At 39.5% G+C, this 20,139-nt stretch overlaps 2 protein-coding genes across 8 annotated transcripts in view; one reads left to right on the forward strand and one right to left on the reverse strand.

Moving 5' to 3' along the window:
- AK5 (adenylate kinase 5) overlaps positions 1-2,382 on the forward strand; it is an 88,525-nt gene extending 86,143 nt beyond the window's left edge. Inside the window, exon 14 of the mRNA XM_081193798.1 lies at positions 934-2,382. Within this exon, the coding sequence (XP_081049924.1) occupies positions 934-1,035 (102 nt within the window). The 3' untranslated portion in view covers positions 1,036-2,382. The remainder of the gene's footprint in view (positions 1-933) is intronic.
- The window catches only part of ZZZ3 (zinc finger ZZ-type containing 3), a 42,119-nt gene continuing 23,107 nt past the window's right edge, over positions 1,128-20,139 (reverse strand). For 4 of the 7 annotated variants that reach the window (XM_081193692.1, XM_081193690.1, XM_081193691.1 and 1 more), the window contains 10 exons: positions 16,824-16,962; positions 14,922-15,069; positions 14,731-14,849; positions 13,978-14,052; positions 13,716-13,817; positions 11,327-11,422; positions 9,494-9,646; positions 7,206-7,340; positions 6,119-6,219; positions 1,128-5,779 (listed from right to left, as the gene is read on the reverse strand). In XM_081193692.1, coding sequence (XP_081049818.1) covers positions 5,635-5,779; positions 6,119-6,219; positions 7,206-7,340; positions 9,494-9,646; positions 11,327-11,422; positions 13,716-13,817; positions 13,978-14,052; positions 14,731-14,849; positions 14,922-15,069; positions 16,824-16,962 — 1,213 coding nt within the window. In that variant the 3' untranslated portion in view covers positions 1,128-5,634. The remainder of the gene's footprint in view (positions 5,780-6,118; positions 6,220-7,205; positions 7,341-9,493; positions 9,647-11,326; positions 11,423-13,715; positions 13,818-13,977; positions 14,053-14,730; positions 14,850-14,921; positions 15,070-16,823; positions 16,963-20,139) is intronic. The other 3 variants (XM_081193696.1, XM_081193695.1, XM_081193694.1) reach the window with 3 other exon arrangements.

A 20,139-nucleotide genomic window follows, 5' to 3' on the forward strand; every position in this document is an offset into this window, starting at 1 on the left:
AGTTTGAATATTGGTTTGGCACTTTGGAAAACAGTTTTGTCATGGTCCAAAGCATTTTGGAGGCTGCCTGGTTCCTAAGAACATATGAAGAACCCAGTGGGATCAGGCCAAAGGCCCATCTTGTTCTTACATTGGCGAGCCAGATGCCTATGGGAAGCTCACAAGCATCTTCCTCATTTGTGATTTCCAGCCACTGGGATCCGGAGGCATAAGTGAGTCCCCTTCACTACTAGAAAATGAGGAAATAGCTGTAACTTTTTTTCTTTTATGACAGAAGTGGGTAACATTTGCAAGCATGCTGGCCCACCAACTTAGAAGCAACTAGGTCTCAGGAATTTTGTGTTGGGCACTTTAGAAATAAGGGTGGTTGTTGTGTGTTTTTTAAGGAAACATCTTGTTTCTTTTTGGCAGCTCCCAACCTCTAGTATAGGGCAAGGCAGTCGCTTAGGTAACTTGGTTCCAAGTTGTGCATAGCTTTAAGAAAATCTTGAAAATGGCTCTGTGGCCTGTTAAATAGCTCAGTACTTAATATACTCAACTGCACTGTTTAACTAAAGCACTGAATAATGCCCTATTGCAGGACTATTCAAAAAGGTCACGCACACACATTCTGTCCTGAAATGAATTTCATAAAACTTAACCAAAAATAAAAACCAGGAAAGCAAGCTTTATTTTCTAGCCCACAGGGCATCTCGCGGCTGCTGAGCATGCTCATTCCTCTTCAGGCTGTTTTGTTTTTGCCCTTAGGATTTTTGTACTTCAACAGAACTGAAGGTTATCTCAAGCATGGTGCTGCTTCTCAGCAGCATTTTGACTAATCCTGTAGGCACTCACCTCCTGAATTTGCATCGGAGGGAATAATTATAGAATACGAGAATGGTTTCCTTTTTGAGGTTCAACTATCTGATGCATAAAATCTCCTTTTTTTAACAGATAAATGCAGAAGGGACACCAGAAGAGGTTTTCCTTGAAGCATGTGCTTCTGTCGATGCTTTTCTGAAAAAGGAAGGAACAGCATCATCTCTTTCCGTGTAACTGCAACGCTTTCTATCTCATACGCACAGTCGGTGGTCATCAAAAATGCTGTCTAAAGCCACAGCTGCTGCCTTGAAAGATTGTAAACTTTGTAAAAAAAATTCAAATCTGTATAACCCATACAGTACAGTAACATTCAAGTACTGTATGTTGTCTATCATACGGTTTGCACTTTGCAGGTTAAAAAGCAGCATGGTAAACAACAACTCTTAATTCCTAGAAATCATGTCTTGCATTTCACTATTACCTGGTATACTATACAGCATCCGAGTTTCCAGTTAACTGACAGTCAGCAGAACTGACAGAAATGTTTTGTTTCTGTAAATGAACAGCTCAATTCTGAGACTATTTAAGCTTGCTTTTTTTTTCTTATAATGCTTGAAAAAATCTGTTTTCTGACATTTTATGTTACTGGCGGAACATGCCTACAGTTGAGTTGCAGTCATTAACACAAAGCAGCAGAAGTTAAGAAATCTTCTGGAAAAGTGGTATCTTATTATACAATGTAGTAAGTAAAATGTTAAGCAGTTAACAAATATGATTATGGGATCAGCTGCTGTGTCAACACCAAAATGGGTACAAACAGCCTATGTACTTAAATGTGATAATGTAAAGATATTGCGGTCTGGTTAAAACAACAACAAACCAGTGCCAAATATTGCTGGTGCACTTAATGTATAAGCACTTACAGTATTTGAGTGTCAAAATACATATGTTAAGATAGCTAACATGCACCCTTTAAAGAATATGGGGGCATCACATCAGTGCATGTTGTTTTCTGTTGTCTGACAAGTATTTCAACTGTAAATCTCAATTTCAGGTCTTTCATTGCCTGAGGAACATGTGAAAGAGATGTGTTTTACTCAGCCTGTGTTTATATATCGGCAAGCACACTCTTTGCACAAAACACAATGGGTTGAGCCAAAGAAGACTAGGCAGAATGCCACTGATGCAGTGGAGCTTCCCTGGCTCCCCCTCCTCACTAAAAACCCCTGCACACCCTAAAATTGACTCCTGGTACAGGATGAGACATAGGGGCTCAGGGAAATTAGAGGATGTTGGGAGGGGTGCCTTGCATAAGTAGAAGTACTTTTCCACTCAAGTCAAGGTATCCCTGGACACAAGTAAAATTGATTTCACAAATAAGTAAAAATGCTGAGATTTTCTGAACAAGATAAAAACATATTTGATTTCTTCAGAATTGGCTCCTACCTTCTCCTGGACCATCTACTATTTCTTCTTGCATGATTCATCTCTGTCAACAGTTGCATTTTGAAGCAGATTTGTATTTTTCAAGCTACTTTTCTTGTACTGAAGATGTAAAACAAATAAAATGTATGGACAAACGCTAGGAGTAATAATTTTTACTTTGCACTTTTGGTTTCATTAAACAAAAGCAACCATCCAGAGAGGGTTTTAAATATTACTTCATTATCTGCAGATCCTTCTGCATTTTTCAACTTGCTTTAAATTTGCACAATAAACAGCTTGCTACTCTCTGAACTATCAAGTCCACTTTTCTTTTCCCTGCAACTGTGGATGTTTACAAATGTTTCCGGAATTTTTATTAATGCAATATTATGGCAACTGCTGTGGGAACAAGTCAGGCATGTGGGAGCAGTTTGTCAGGACATATAAGGAAGCACAGCACTAACCTTCATCGCAAATTTGAAGAAACTCACGTAAAACATTGATTTGCACATTGATCTCCGCTACTTATCAAAGTTTGGGGAAATGACCACAAGGTTTTAAAATTCCAAAATAGGCCACCCTTATCTTGGTTTCATTTTATCTTTCATAAACTTTCAATGTACACAAAGTTTGTTACTTCTGGATTATCAGGAAAAATAGTCAGAAACTTAGCCCCCCACCCCCCAAAAAAGCTAATTTTAAAATCTATCAAGATCATCCAAACAAACTTAGACGAAGGTTAACTACCTATTCTATATGGCTTTGATGGGTATGCTGCTGGCTTAGACTTTCTGTAATATGCAATTTGAGCATGTACTCAGGCTTCTTAGAAAACGGGTGATGTAACAAATAAACCAATTATTTAATTAAAACAAAAGATCAACTAAGAGATTTAGTTGTGTTTCGCCTATTAGTTTTCCCCAGCTGTGTTTGGCACAAATGGAATCCCAAAGGAAGTGTATTAGGATGGGTCCAACATCAAATTGGCTGCCTTGCTTACAGAACACCTCAGTGTGGTGGCTTACAGAACCAATCCCTTTTCTGAATGTCATGGCTGGTATGGCAACGGATTGCCCCCACATCACAAACTTCGAATGTTGCAGTGTAAAAGAATTATCAAGGCTGATGGGTTACACCATTTGCATATGTAAAAAGGACATAATTTATATTTGCATAATTAGTTATTTGTCTTTCCCAAAGCAATTTGCCTTTGCTTTTGTTAAAGAGAAAAGTGAAATACATCAGGTGTATTCTTTTCCGTTATATATATTTTGGTTTATTAAATTTCTCAAAGAATGAGATATGCTTACAGACGATGTGTTATACTGCTCAGTCATTAGAAACGGTACTGCATCATCTACTCAATATATTAAAAAAATGCTCAAGCTCCTCTAACAAAGAGTGATTACACCTAACAAACACTGTGAAAATTAACACTGTGAATAAACAAATCAAAACTGCTATCAAATGCACCAGCCAATTCTTTGTTAGTTATTTACTGCCATATTTAAGTTAAACATGTACTCGAAGTCATTCTGAAAATTCAAGTTTTTTTTTAAGCAAGTGGAAATCTATTACAGTTAAAATAATCAATATTTCTGAATCACAAGTTATACATGTCAAAATGATATATTAGCTAAAAATATGTAACAAATATTACAAAGCTTTTTCGATCATTGCTATATTTAGGCTAATAAAGCGTACCAAAATGCTTTTCCTTTTTACTCTGCAATTATAATACTGGGGGGAACGACTGCATCATAGCCATAGAGAAGTTACATGGAAATATTAGTTATTTGCTTGATACCTTCTCCCATGTAGTCAATCCAATCCAGTGGTTTCTTAAAAACACGGTAATTCTGACATGCACCCCAATGCGCTGCTCCATTCATTTTAAAAGTATACAGCTGTGCATGAGCATTAACACATGTGCAAACCTACATCCTCCATCAAAGTGAATAGAGTAGCACATGCGCAAAAGGTCTATCTGCAAGTGGGAACAAACACGGCTCAGAACTGGGGTGTGCCAGGATCAGGGTATTTGTGCATCATCTTTGAAGAGGCTGAGTAAATAGCTGGGCAAAGGCTACCAGGACACACTGAGCCCCTTAAGAGGATCAGATGTCCCTTGAGTTTAAGAGCTAAATTATATTTTCAATTCTGAATGTTGGTTCAATAGTCAAACCTCAAAAAAAAGTCACAGTAAGCATTCTATATATAAACAGACTGTATCCACATAGTTTATTTCTCACAGTTCTCCTGACAATTGAACATTATTTAAGAACATACTGTATACACAGATAAGAAGAAACATACAAAATGCTTTAAATGATGCACAACAAAATCCAGCAGTATAAAAGAATGCATGTGAACCCTTGCTCACTGCTCAGGCTAAATTTAATCACTTGTTTAAATAGTAATAAAAATACAATCTTTCATGGATCTTGTGCATACTACAAAAGAGGAAAATTATTCCCATATATGATTTATATTAGGCAGTTTTCTTTGATGAGTTGCATTAACAACTCCAAATACAGAGGCAGAAGGCTGTGTATTTTACTTTATAAGAGTTAATGTTGGGTATTAGAGACTTTTACACAGTTACTACCACTGGCACTTTTCACCATATTTTTGTACACATCACATGGTCATTTTATATAACATTACATTTAAAAATATATTTGCGTGACAATTTTATAATATTCACACACCATGAGCTGGTTAAGGAAGCAGTGCCACTGTTGCCTCCTGTAGTGCTTCACTGTTGGTAAATAAAATTTTGTTGTGGTAAAAAGAAAAAAAGAAAATGAAAGTAAAGAAACATCAACTTGATTAAGCAGCTCCAATTTTATAAAGGCCTATTACCGACCATCACAGAGACAGTGATTGTTTTAAGAATACGTTCTAGATGCAAACACTGTCTTAGGTTAAAACTCTGCCTAAAGAAGTCAGTTTTCTGTGCTGCAAACTATTTTCACAACAAAACTGCAAACTACTTAACTGTTTTTTAATGTACGCACTTCATCATCTCTGCATCTCCTAGTAGTCAAGTTCTTTGGAAATGACTAACCTTAATGTGTGCTTTCGTTTCCGGCCACACTTTTGCAACTCCTCTCTTCAGATTAAACCAACTTACACCCCCCACCCCCCCAAACTAACGCAGTGAAAAGAAAATCTCCCCCAAAAGCTTTCCGCACACTAGGAATGTTCAACCTCTGTTCAGTTATCTAGTATCATGACAGGTCAGAGAGCAGGATTTTGATGAGGGCACTCGGGACGCTCTCATGCTGAGGATGACATTCCTGGGAAAGCAAACGTCTTCCCAAGGTGGACACAGAATCGCCAACAGTGCCACGGTTGGTTTTCAGAGAGGATACTAAGCTTCAGGTTGCAGATTTGCTTTCCATGTCATCTATTTGCAGGAAAGTAGTTGGGGTCAAGGTAATTATAAGTGGGGCCTTGGGACATACAGTAGTCTCTATCTAAGAACATTTCTGCTCTGTACATAGGCTCCAATCGGTGACTTTCCTTGTGAATGTCTGTTTCATGCAGACTGAAAGAAAAGGAAGAAGCATTATTTGATAAGTATGAAATTCCGCACAAAGAAATCCATGGGTGTATTCCATTTGTCAAAAATTCTCACACTAAACATTTGTCAAAAATGCCCTACAAAATATCTTAATTATATCCTATGCATGCAATATTTTATCCTCAGCGAATTTATATAACTTTCTGGTACGCATTTCATATCATGATTTAAATTTGGGGAGGGGGTAGAAATTACATGTGATTTTAGTCCTCTACACAGAGACAAGACCCACTGAGACAAGTATGCATTGGATTTCCGCTTTGAGCTTATTGTTAGTAATTGTCATAGATGCATGTTGCTTACCAGTCAGAACAAGAATCACAGAAATCCAAAGACATTTCTGGAGGGCAGTCTCGGCAGTGCCACCGAATGCCTTGAATGGGATCGATTCCACAGTTATCGCACTGAAAACAGATTCAGGAGAGAACACTCAGGAAAACCATCTCCAAAAGCAATTTCCAAAAATGTAAGTCTCTACAGATTACAGAGGGCATCAAAAGTTGTGATTTAAGGAATATTTTCTCACCCTCAATACTGAAAGAACACATAGGAGAATATAACTGGCTGAGAGAGAGAGGAAATAAGTTGCTGTGCCTAAGAGCCAGGGCTGTAGCGTGGGGGGGGGGGGTTGCCAGGGAGTCCGTGAGCACAATTTCTGAGGCGGCATGAACCAGGCGTGACCATGCAGGCACCCCCAGCACAGCCCAACCCAGTGCCCTTCTCTGCCCACCAAGGCCACATCGGCTGGCAGGGCTCCCCCCGCACGGGCGGGCAGGTGACTCAGTGCAGCCCTGCTTTGCTCCAGTGGGGGGGGGGGTGTCGCTCTGGCAGTGTGGGCAAGGCTGGCACACACACACCACAACCTGGCGTGCACCCACCTTGGGTACCCGCAGTCGACGCTAAACTGCTGCTAAGAGCTAGTTTACATCATACACAGTTTTGTCTAACATCTCCCCTTTCAGAATTATGAGCTAGGTTGCAATGCAACTACTATAGTTATTGGTAACTAGCTCTACAAAAAGCTCAGGATCACCTACGAGTGTCATTGTTTCATCTCTGACAATGTTCAAGGGGGAAAACTTTTTTGGAAATGTCACTACTAGTGCAATCTTACTTAAGATTAAATAATAGTAATAATAATGAAATTTATTACCTACCCCAGCAGTTCCCGGGGCAGCTTACAACAGTCTTAGGTGCAATATAACCAGTTTCTAACATGAAGGCTAGGTCCTGAAAACAGCTATAATTTTTCTCAATCTCTCTTTAGTTTTACTCATCTTGCATGGACCACTCTAAAACACTACGCTTGTTCTAATCCAATGACCCTGCCACCCAAGTTGACTAAAGGAGTGGCAGGAAAGCTCCCACTTAACCCTCCAGCTTTACTAACCTTAAAGCCTATGTGTTGCACAAAACCACTTTCGGCACGCATGTGCTGCAGTTTCTGCTTCTTCAGCTTTTTTAGCTCAAGCAGCTCTTTGTATTCTGGTAATTCTCGATATGCTACAGGGATACTTTCTTCATCCTGTTAAAGAGGAGGGAGGGAGGGGGGGAGAGAATGAATGATATTAAGAATCCAAACCGTTTAAGCAGATCCACATATGCTAAAGGAAAATAGTATTTTTGTTATTTTTTGCTCTCTAAGACAAAATTTAAGAATAGAAATGTTAGAATGGCTTCATTACCGAAAAGACATTTCCCCCTCTCCCTCTTAAAAATTAACATGAGCGTGATTTTTAAGTTATCAGATTCATTCATCAGCTCTAAAAACCCTTTAATAGCTAGGAATAGGAGAGAAATGTGGCTGGAAAGCTTTGAAGAACTATTGAGACAGGAAGAAACAGAATGTCCCCTGAAGGCAGAGATGCAACCAAGACAGAATGAAAAATTCTAATAGGGCATTGCATGACTTCTAATGTAATCTTTGAAATGTGATATAGAACAGATTTGTTTTCACTAAAGATAAACCTAGCAAACAAAATCCTTCAATGCAGTTTTACAATGTGAGGTGCAGAATAGGAGAAGGTTTATGAGATTTATTTTTACTCTGATTTTTGCCTTTAAAAGCCCTCAAGATGTCTCATAAAGCAAAATCACATTACACTTGGATTTGTGTGGCTTTTTTCAGCCTCCTGTTCTATGTCCCCTTCTCAGGGTAGGCAGGACAATCTCTGACCAAAGCTGCCTATTACAAAATAAAAAGTAGTCCAGGATGTACAAATGCATGGGAAGTAAGAACAGTGGTAGAAGAAAAGAGGAAGAAGCAGAAAAGTCATGTTCTGAAAAAAGCCACCTGTCTTGCTGAGAGAGCCCTGAGAAACAACACACTTTGTTCTCCCCGATGGCAGAGTTCAATGGAGCTATCTCCCAAGAAAGTGCAGAGAGGATCACAGCCTTGGAGATGCTGTGGAAGGTACGTGCAGGAGACGCTACCTGTGAGGGAAGTGGAAGGCCTCCTCTGGCTCCTCACAAGGGTGGGGTAAAGCACAAGGGATGGACTAAAGTGTCCCTAGGACTACAGCAATGGCCTAGTTCTCTTTTTTCTTATAGAAGCAGAACATCCAGACAGAAAATAAACTAATGCCATGAATGAAAACAATGTGTCTGGTCGAGCTGGAAAGACTGCACCTAACCATTTCCAAGCTGAGAAGTTGTGGAAGATCAATTTCTTTATCTGACTACCGCTTACACTTGCATGCCACAGAATCACTGTAGGCAATCCTCACAGTAAAATCAATATAAAAAAATTCCTTCCAGTAGCACCTTAAAGACCAACTAAGTTAGTTCTTGGTATGAGCTTTGCACACGAAAGCTCATACCAAGAACTAACTTAGTTGGTCTTTAAGGTGCTACTGGAAGGAATTTTTTTATTTTGACTATGGCAGACCAACACAGCTACCTATCTGTAAGTAAAATCAATGTCATCTTATAATTATAGAGCTGTATCTGAGGGATGTGAATTCAAAGCTCTAGCGCTGAGTTATCCTGCTTACCAACCACAATGAATTCTCTGGAAATCATTCATTTGGCAAGCGTTCCCAAAATGAGTACAATTTCTAATGATTTCTATGGGAACGTTTCTAATCTGTGATTTATCTGATCTCTCTCCCATTCCCTCCATAGTTTCTTCCTGAAATGGCTGCAGCCAACCAGCAAGAGAGAGACAAAAGGAAAACTGGTTTGTCCACTCCCTCCTGCTCCCTGATTTATCTGAACTCTCTCCCCACTTCCTCCCTGCATGGTTTCTTCCCAAAGCAAGTAAGGAAGTAGGCAAACTCCAGCTGTCTGGATATCTGAATCTGTAGTGTGTATAGCAAGGTTTGGGCATAATTCTTTATGTAATTCTTTATGTAATAACTGAATTTTCACATAGCGGGTGGGCAGACAGCAGGACCTGCATGTACAAAGAAGATCTGTCCTTGTCTGTTGAATAATAATAATCACATAAGAAATGTACCAAGATGCTGAAGATTAAAGCAGAAGTATTTTCAGCTCTCACATGGGGGTTTGGAAAGGAAAGGAAAAATAAACAGATACACTTTTACCCAACACTTTTGGCACCGAAAACCTGTTCCTATTATATTGAAGATTTTGCTTTACTCAACACAGGCATTCCTTGAGCTGTCTTAACTCTCAGCACCTTCATGCATAATCATCTACTTAGAATAAAAAATATACCGATGATTCCTCCTCTGCTGCATTGCCTAAATGACTATGAAAACTTGATCTGTCATCATCTTCGTCCATATACACGGGAGGTTCATGGGATGTCATGAAAGTTGAGGGCTTGAAGAGATGTTTATTCAGAGGATGTTGCCTTCTACTGGAGGACTAGAACAGAAGAACACACCATCTATGAAATGGTATTAAGAAACCACCATCGTAACATTTTAACAGTATCCAATGTGTTCTCACCATCGGTTTGGGAAGCTGTATACACACAGCATTAGCCACAATCCATATCTATCATGTAGTTTCTTGTTAAATATTGCATTTTGATGCGCTTCCCCCAAACCAGCTTCAACATGAATTGAATACTCATCAGGAAAAGGCATCCTCGCCGTGTCTTGGCCCACTTCTGTGGACATTCACAGGCAATTTAGATACACATCAAACTGCTGACGAGTACAACAAACAAATGCTGTTTGAAATGCAGTGAAAAAGAACCACCACATTACTTCTAATTTTCATTATAAAGACATTATTACAACATATGGTCAAAACACTGATGAATTCTGAAAACAAGAAATAGTTTTGCCAAAAACTGGCTGAAAATCTGATTAAGTAATTAAGTGGAACACTCCCGCTTCCCTATTTACAAAATCCCACAAATAAAACGATTTGTGTAAGTGATCAACAAGGCTCTTCAGAACCAATGCAAACAGGGTGCTTTAAACCAAAACGTTTAATAACCGGTTTAAAAACAGAATTTAAGTAACGAAGAAGGGAAAATGCCACTGTGTAGCACCCAAAGCTCCACAAATCCACAGAAGGAAGAGCCTCTCAGTCATACTAGCCTAGAGGTGAGGGGGTGAGGAAAAGGCCTCCACCTTCTATCCTGGCTGGGCATGGTATGAAACTGTGGATCTGCTGCTCTGATATTCCACTGAATGTCCACTTTAAACCATTTGTTGGATATTTATGGTAGCAGACAGGTTGGTGATCATCAGATTTTGGGAAGGGATTGAAAGGAAAAGCCAAATAGAGTTAAGCTAAAAACAGCAAGGCGGGAAAGAAAAAAATGCCATGGATAAATTTGTGTTGGAATGGTACAGTTTTATTACACACATGAACAAGACATACAACAGTGTGCTTTAAACCATTATCTCTTAAACAAACTATGGTTTAATGTGAATACACAACGTACTGGTGACACACTGCTGAAAATTTCCCAGTCCTCTGCTTCTATACCACTAGGGAATAAGTCAGTCTGGAAAATTAATCCCCCCAGATTAACTCCGAAAATTCCCTGGTTCTATTTGTCTTCAATTTGGTGGGTTTCTTGCCCCAGCACACCTCTATGTCTGTAAATTTCAGTCTAATTGTCCACAAAGCACTAGGTAAGATGAAGTGATTCCTTTTTTAAGCCATCTGCTACAATTGTAACGGCTGACATTGTGCGATACCTCTGAAGGTATCCTTCTGAAATTTGGCATGATTCATCCTTAAAAAAGGGGGGGGGGTCTTGTCTCCAAATTGCATCTAATCCCCCCCTCAAAAAAAAGAGTTATTGATATTTGGGGTTTTGTTTTTTAATCATAATAAAATGGTGTCCAGCACAAAAGCCCCTAGATCAGTCTGAAATTTGGCATCTTTGACCTCTATGGAGAGGCTACTCTTTCTGAAAATTTCTTCCAAAGCAAGCAAGCAAACAAACAAGCAAACAAGCAAACAAACAAACAAACAAACAAACAAACAAGTAAAATGTGCTGATAAAGCACCATTCATGTTTTCCACAAATGTATTTTTATCTAAACGCCAGAAACAGATGTGAAATATTCTAGCAATTACCTTTTTGGAGTAAAAATACAAGTTTGGAGTTCTGCCTGGAACTGGAATACCAGCCTTAGTCAGTTTTATAAAATACTTTTGCACTCTGCTGGCAACCTGAAAGAGTGAAAACAGATTTTTAAAAATACATATGGGCACTAATTCTAAACATTAATACCAATTAGTAAGCTATGTTTTGTATTTAAAAGGGTAAAAACATGAGAGATGGATGACAGCTGGTAATGTTACCTTAAACATTTAGCAGAGACATAGTGAACATTATCTACTTTACAAATGTGCCACTCATAAGTTCCTAGCTGCCATGCTGCTCCATACACTTAAAGCCATGCTCTCTTCCCTATTCATAAGAACACTTCGCACTCCTCTTCAAATCCGTCATCAAGAACAGCTTCATTTGCAAAGCCCTTCCAGAGCTCTGTTTGCCCATTTGTCACTCACTTTCCCAGATTGCTTCTACTCCTCCTCCCTAATCCCCTACTTAATTTTGTCTGTAACTTGTATAAAGACATTGTCACCTCCATTTTCCGCGATATCTGCCCAATATTGCTGGTGCTTAAAAGCATTTAAATAGTGAACATACAGAGCCACAGATACCAAAAAGTTATGGAATAAAGCTTTTTAATTTGCTAAATTAGCAAAGTAAGAGGTTACAGATTATTTTTCATTCTGTCCTTCCTTCAACAAGATCAGAACAATATATATTCAATTCAGGATTATTTAAAATATGAAATATTCTCTCTAAATTCCTATTTAATAGGATACCAATATTTTCAGATTATGAGGAAACCTATTTAATGAATGTATTGTGGCCAGGAAAAGATCTAGGACATATAAAATGTCTTAAGGGGGAAGGACTAGAAGTTCCTAATATAATGCTACATTGCATTCATATCATAGGGCATTATTGGTTGCCTCTTAGTTGTGAATCTGGTTACAAAAGAGAAAATATTGCAAGTACTATTAAATTGTACTCTGCTCATCAGCAAAATGTGGGCTTCGGGGCTTCGTTTTGAGAAAGGTATAGAAATTTAATAAATGAGTAAGTGAGGAAAATGCACGTTTCAAATTAAAAAATATTCCAGATGCGCCTTCAAACTACAGTGGTACCTTGGGTTACATACGCTTCAGGTTACATACGCTTCAGGTTACAGACTCCGCTAACCCAGAAATAGTGCCTCAGGTTAAGAACTTTGCTTCAGGATGAGAACATAAATCGTGGTCTGGCGGCGCAGCAGCAGCAGGAGGTCCCGTTAGCTAAAGTGGTGCTTCAGGTTAAGAACAGTTTCAGGTTAAGAACGGACCTCCGGAACGAATTACGTACTTAACCCGAGGTACCACTGTAATTATAATGCATTGTGGTATGGAGTCAACTCTAATTTTAATCAAAGGAGATAAATGAATTTTCTTCAGTCTAGGATAAAAATCCTTTTCACACATTTATAATTTTACTCTAGGTGCAATGCAACAACCCGAAAATCTGAAATTTGCCATTTTTCATGTACTTTGCAGACAAAATTTACTAGAGAGCTGGTACCATTAAAGGATTATTGGGGGGGAATGCTTGCCACTGATAGCATACCTAACTTGTTGGCATCTGTCAGTCTCATGAGACAATGGAGTACGCCTCCAGGGATGAAGTCAAGCTGCTGCATTAGCAGCACCTAAGTGACCTCCCTGGGGCGCAAGCCAGAGTAGTGTGCATAGAGGCCCTGCTCAGACATATGTAATCCAAAGGAATACAGGGCAGTGTGTTTGGCACCAGCTTGGCTGCAGTTGTTGGAAAGAGGTTTACAAAGTGCCATCCATCTTAGGGATTTGTGTAGGGTTCACTTCTTACCCTTTTATTTTCCTGAAGATATCCTCCAAGGCAGTGAAGGGTTAGGACCAGAGTTTTCTTACTAATACCTACTAATTCATTAATTAATTTGAAAGAACAACAAACTAATAATACCGGTGTTAAAAAACTAGGTTCTCAGTGGACATTATATAGGAATATAATTCTGAAGCCTCTGTGCTATTCGTATGAAAGAACTCTGCTGAGGTTTAGCTTTGATAGTAGCTCATTACTGGGAAGAGACAAATTGATAATTTGAGTAGATTTTGTTGAAAATATGGTTCAAGATAAAATTGATTGCCACCCACTGCTATTCTTCTCACCACTCCAGAAGAAATTGTATAACCTATGAAAGCAACTCTTAGCAAAAGCAACAGATGAGAGTCTGTTGGGGCAAGGAGAAGAGAACTGAGCAGGAAGGCACCTGTTGCACTTCTTGAAGCTTCTGCACCAGGGATTGGATATCTACCCCTAGTTCTCTGGCTTGTTTTACACAGGCACAAAACCCACCTGTTGGGGCTGCACAGACCTCAAACAAGTGTTGCTCCCTATTACCTGCTTCGCAGTTCTGTTTCCCAGTTCATCAGCTATTTTCTGCCATCGTCGAGATTCTATTTCTTCTGGTGGATATTTCAGGAGTAGCAATTCAAGCTTTTTCTGAAGCAATCACAAAGTAGGTCATAAATACCAATTAATGTTTCACAAAAGAGAGCTCCACTTATTCATTAATGGGGGTGGGCAGGGGTGGGGAATACAATGCAAAAGCCAAATTAACATTATAGAATTGTATGATTCTGCTAGCCTCATTTTCCATTACCTGTTCTTCTGTACTCCACAGCTGATTAAAAGTTTCAGGTTTGGTCTCATCACAAAGTCGCCCTCTTATCATCTGCTTAAATACAGTACATAACATGGGACAAGACTTTAGAGAAGTTCATTTAACTGGATTTAATTCAAACAAAACCAGAGTTTACTCAATGAATGACTAAGCAAATCATCTAAATTTTCACATTAAAATAAATATTCCCAATGGGCAGGTATTTGAAACTAGTGCCTTTGAATTCATTACAGTGGTGCCCCGCAAGACGAATGCCTCGCAAGACGGAAAACACGCTAGACGAAAAGGTTTTCCGTTTTGGAGGTGCTTCGCAAAACGAATTTCCTATGGGCTTGCTTCACAAGACGAAAATGTCTTGCGAGTTCCTGCGGGGTTCCCCCCCCCCCTCTTCCCCAAGCCGCTAAGCCGCTTAACAGCTGATCCTAAGCCGCTAAGCCGCTTAACAGCTGATCCGCTAAGCCGCTTAACAGCTGATCCGCTAAGCCGCTTAACAGCTGATCCGCTAAGCCGCTTATCAGCTGATCCGCTAAGCCGCTAATCAGCTGATCCGCTAAGCCCGCTAATAGTGCTAATCCGCTAATGGGCTTGCTTCGCAAGACGAAAAAACCGCAAGACGAAGAGACTCGCGGAACGGATTCTTTTCGTCTTGCGAGGCACCACTGTACAACTATTGAAAATGCTCTTTTATAAAATCCTGAAAATAGCTTCTGTCTTATTTTTGGTAGTATTTACCTGCGGACGGTTGTTTGCTGAAGCTTCTGGACAATCACTGAAAGGCAAGACAGAGTACGAAGTGGCCTCTCCATCCTTTCTGAGATCCAAAGGGCTTTTTGGTCTTACAGGTAAACCTACTGAAAATAATAGAAAATAATTATTAAAGAGCATTAGAGTGCCCCACCACCATGACACAGTTATTTACTTACCTTTATCAAAAATAAGTTTTGCTCGTCTACTGTTACGCTTTCGGTTTTTGAATTCTCTTTCAAAATTCCCAAGGCTTGTAGTATATTGGTCCCAGGATATATCTGGCAGCTGAACAACTCTCTGTGGATATGGAAGCCCTACATCAACCTGAAAAAGTCAAAATTATGAAGAAAAGAGTTCACAAATACACACAAAGCACACTTTCAAGTGATGCAATATGAAACTAATATGAGCCTGTTTTAAAGTAACCCATGTTTTACTGTATTTCCACATTTTAAAAGGAACTCGTCCACAGTAATACACAGGAAAGCATATAAAATATGTAGGGGAATGGGAAATGATGGCTTGTTGGAGATCATGTTTAAAACAGTGACAGTCATCTCCTCTTACTGTCTTTTGTTAGCTAAATAGAAAGCATGATTTCCCATCAAATTTTAGTCTGTGCGCAAATATAGCATATTAAGAGAGACAGGGAGGAGACCAGGAAATAGAAATTAAAGAACATACCAGTTGGTCAAAAACATCTTCAGAATGTGTGTGGATATTTCCCCCTACAACTCACTCACTATATGCTCTTCCCTTAATAATTCAATTGTAATCAATGGCAGTATGTTCCACAAAAACATCTACAGACTGGCCTGAAACAGACACTTCTGCTTTCTCATGACTGCATCATACAGCTCAATTGCTAGTTCTCTTTGCTAGGACATCTAAACTTTCTCTGCAAAATCAGAAGTAAATTAACTGTCAATGACAAGCAGGAGGAGTTACAATGCTGCAGCATACATTCAACTAGGGGTGGCAAATAACCCTAAAACAGCGTGGTGGGACATTAGTGTGAGCATGCAACTTATTCCCCACCTGCAGACAGCTTTCAGTGTGAACCAAATCCTATGCATGAACACCTGGTCACATGGAGATGTTGTGTTTTTCTCTGCAGAAATTTTGCAATGAGAAGCCTTCTTCAAATGTTCAGTCTAAATACGTGAGGGCAAGGGGAGCAGGAAGAGACTAGGTGTCTGTACCAACCATTACCCCAAAATCCTGAATCATGCCCATTCCCACCACACTCGTCCTTTTAGCCTTTAGCACAGAAGTCTGTAAGGGGCTTCCATTCAGGAACCTTACAATCGGGAACCCTGATAATATTGAGTTCCTGGTGCCCGTGTCCTCAGGCTGTAAGAGGGCTTCATAAGATCAGGAGTGAAGGGCTGAGTTTACACTGAAAGCTATCTGGAGAGGGACATGGATGTGGGAGAGGGCATAAACTCCATTTTCTACCCCAATGTTTCAGTGTCACCCCTGGGTGAATTGTAGCTGGGATGTTAAGGGGCCATTTAAAAACCCAACAACAAGAAGCATTGGCGCTGTCTATAGCATGAAAGGATATGGAGGCCACTGAACATGTCATTGATGGTTAAAGGAGGTATGAAGTCAGGAACTAATGGCTGCCTCTGCCCCTCAGTTACGGAGAGTGGTGGCTTATATAGACAGCTTAATTGAAACTGCCAAACAAATTGGGAGTTGGGCACAGTATGGGGAACCATTTCATACCTCGGCTACCTGAGTGCATGGGAGGCCCTGAATCAGAAGAACCAGCCCCAAGTGGGGAATTTGGGAAAAGACAAGTTAAGGGAAGAAGAATGGAAACTCTTGCCCTTACCTATTAGATCTGACAGGCCCTCAACCAACATTACAACCTCATTACAAAATCTTCACAAGCACAGTTTTGAACAATGTATTTGAGAAGGTAACAGACTCAAGAAGCTCTAATTGCCTGTGTCTTATAGAAAGACAATGTTTTCCCCTAATTCTACCATTTACACGCACTTGTCTGCAGGAGATGAATTATTCGTTATCAAACATCTCTCAGGGGTGCTTAAAAATTCCCACTGCAATACCTTCTTTTGGAGACCTTCCACAAATCCAATGGGATCTTTCAGCGCTTCTCTCTGGTGTCTGCCTAAACTCTCAAGATCTTGAACTGCTTGAGTGCGCTGAGCCTCGAGTACCGCAATCGTCTGTAACAGTCTCTGATAACTACAGAGACAAAGGGAAACAACTCACTACAGATTTCTATGCACAATAACCAAAGCAAAAGGAGGGGGGAAACCCTAAAACCTCAGCACCCAGCACACTTATCTGAAAGACTCAAACAAAGCATATTATTTTAAACAGGACTGCATATATTTAAAGTAATTTTTTAAGTGCACCAATAGAATGTGTGTCAGAAGTTCTTTTAATCTGAAATAGTGGTAGGATTGACTGCTTTATAGAAATATCAGCAAAAACACATAACGAGTATAAAAAACTGGATGCTGAGTAAGCCATAAAACAATGACTTTTTTCTTCTTGCTGCACAGTATGTTTATTTCTACCTGCCACTATAAATATGGTTCCAACATACTAGACTAGTATCACTCTGATACCTGGGCAAAGGAAGTATCTAAGTATCTATCTATCTATCTATCTATCTATCTATCTATCATAGTCAATGAGTTTAACCTGAGTTAATTTCCCCCCACTCCCAAAAATATACCACAAAACCTTGCCTGGCAAAAGATTTTGGCATAGCTAGGGGGTGGGGCAGACTAAGTGAGCAGGCACTGGGCAGGCTGTGGACTGAGCCCCATCTGAAAGCGGTCCAAGGCCTACTGCAGGTCTCAGTCCACTGTTTGTGTTTCTTTTAATGATAAAGCAGCCTCAGGACAGAGCCAAGGCTCTGTTATACACATTTGCATGAATGGTATAGTTCACTTTTCAGTGATGCAATTCATGTTGATACTGAAAGCTATTATATCTTATTTATTTTGCTTTGTCTTACCAAAGACATGCCTCAAGTTCCTTCCTATCTGCATCATTAATGGTTTATATCTTCAGTATTATTGTGAGTGTATGTGTTCACACCCACACAAATGCAGAGTTCTGACATGTGTCAGCCCGGACACTGAGGTCCAACTCCAAGGGCCTTCTGGCGGTTCCCTCACTGTGAGAAGTGAGGTTACAGGGAACCAGGCAGAGGGCCTTCTTGGTAGTGGCGCCCGCTGTGTGGAATGCCCTCCCATCAGATGTAAAGGAAATAAACAACTATCTGACTTTTAGAAGACATCTGAAGGCAGCCCTATTTAGCAAAGTTTTAAATGTTTTATGTTTTATTGTGTTTTTAATATTTTGTTGGAAGCCACCCAGAGTGGCTGGGGAAACCCAGCCAGATGGGCAGGGTATAAATAAAAAATTATTATTATTATTATTATTTCCTAAAGCATAAATAATGAGTTCTTGCTTACACTGCTGTCTCACAGAAAGAATAATTCTTTTGCATTGACATCTTAGGAGTTCATACATGTTCACAGGATTTATTTATTATTTAGCAAAAGGAAAGCATTGTTTTTGCTTAGCAATACTATTAAGCACATTAATAAAAGCAGTACTTAACTGGCTTAATAGGCACAAATCCCAAGAGGATAAATGTTTTTCTAACAATATGTTAGACAACAAGCCTTGCAAATACATATTCATAGAGGGTAGCTACTTTTTATAGTTTATACAAACATATACAACTCCTGTGTGGGCGGGCCTGAATAATTATGACACTGAAGTAACAGGAAAAGAAACTTACATGTGCATAATTGTTCCTATATATAATTGTCTAAACATATGATAAAACAAACCCAACAAGGAATACATACCTAATGGTGCAAAATTGGAATATTTTCCCATTACTATTGGAAAAAAAATCAACATATTTACATCTTAGGCTGAATACTCAGGAATCTTAGTGTGTTCATTGTAGCTAGATAAACATGAAGTGCGTCCAGCTAGAAATGTTTTATGCAACAATTTGATTTCCATCTCATGTGAGAAGAAATATGCTGACATTTGAATGGCTTTCCCAGACAAGCTACTGGGCAAGCCTTTGCCAAGGGTAGTTAATTTAAATAACTGGATGAATTCCTAATATAGGCATTCACTTCCTTCCATAGCAAGAGCAGTCAACAGGAAAGGAAAAAGTGAATCACTAATGAGAGATCCTAAAGTTGTTGGAATGTAGGATATGCCTCATTATCACATTGGACACAGAGGAATGAGAAGAGGGGACTAAGAAAAGAACGCAAAAAATAGCCAGTTCTGGATTTCCATATAAGGTTCAATCCTTACAGAAACTACTGTCTGACAAAGTCTATATGGGAATTCATGCACAGCCTCTCTACATGCACATTGTATTAGTTACTCACTAATATTTGCACAGGGGTTTTGCACATAGGGATTCTGAAAGCAATCTTAGAAGTAATACCGTCTTCTTTGATTGCTTGTTATGAGCAATACCACAGTTCTCAGGTCTAACAACCCATGAAATGAACTAGTAAAGATTTCACATATGTTTTGCATTTTTAAGTCTGCCTTCTAATTATCTGAAAGATCATATAGTCCTTTTTATACAGTCAAAATTCCAACATAGTTTGCAGTAGAAGAATTAGTTTCTCAGCTGACTTAGTTCAATAAACTATTTTATGTGATTTATATTTAAGCTGCTGTGGGTTAAGCGGTCTATCATGCAACTTTATTTTTACAAAGCAATCCGTCAGTCCAAATAATTAAAATCTGTTTATAATTAGCCATTTTCATTATACTAATAATTTCAGATTGCCCCAAGGGCAGATAGAAAATGTGTTTACTTCCTAGAGCCAAAGAAGACAGCTGAATCTACAGAGAAGCACAAGGCTACATACCCAGTAGGCACTCATACATGAGCCAGGGGACTCCTGAACTATTTATTGCCGCAGTGCTTCCTTTAAAATGTTCTTACACTGCTGTCTACTGTTTTGTGGGCCCAGGCACAGTGAGGCAGAGGTGGAGTGCACAGACAAAAGAAAGGGAACAGGAAACACACGCTGGATTCAAATTAGGCCACAACTTTAATGATTACAGATGCAACTGGTTCAGCATAGGCATTGGGTGTGTTTTGCAAAGATCAACCAGCCTACCTGCTGGTTGATGAACCATTGAGGTTAACAAAAAATTAGAGGTCCCCCTGCAGTGGCTACCACATATGGAGAACCCCTAAGTGATCCCCAGTGTGGTGTGGCAGAAGAGGAAGATTGCAGAAAGGTGTGAAAGCATCTCTGTGAGCAGAGATTTTCCACAATCTTTCCCCTTCGTCTCCCATACCACATCTAACCCCATTCAGCAAAGGAATTGAGAAGCCTTTTCAGAAGA

This window comes from Podarcis bocagei, assembly GCF_964188305.1.
Source record: "Podarcis bocagei genome assembly, chromosome: 5".
Classification (NCBI taxonomy): Eukaryota; Metazoa; Chordata; class Lepidosauria; order Squamata; family Lacertidae; genus Podarcis; species Podarcis bocagei.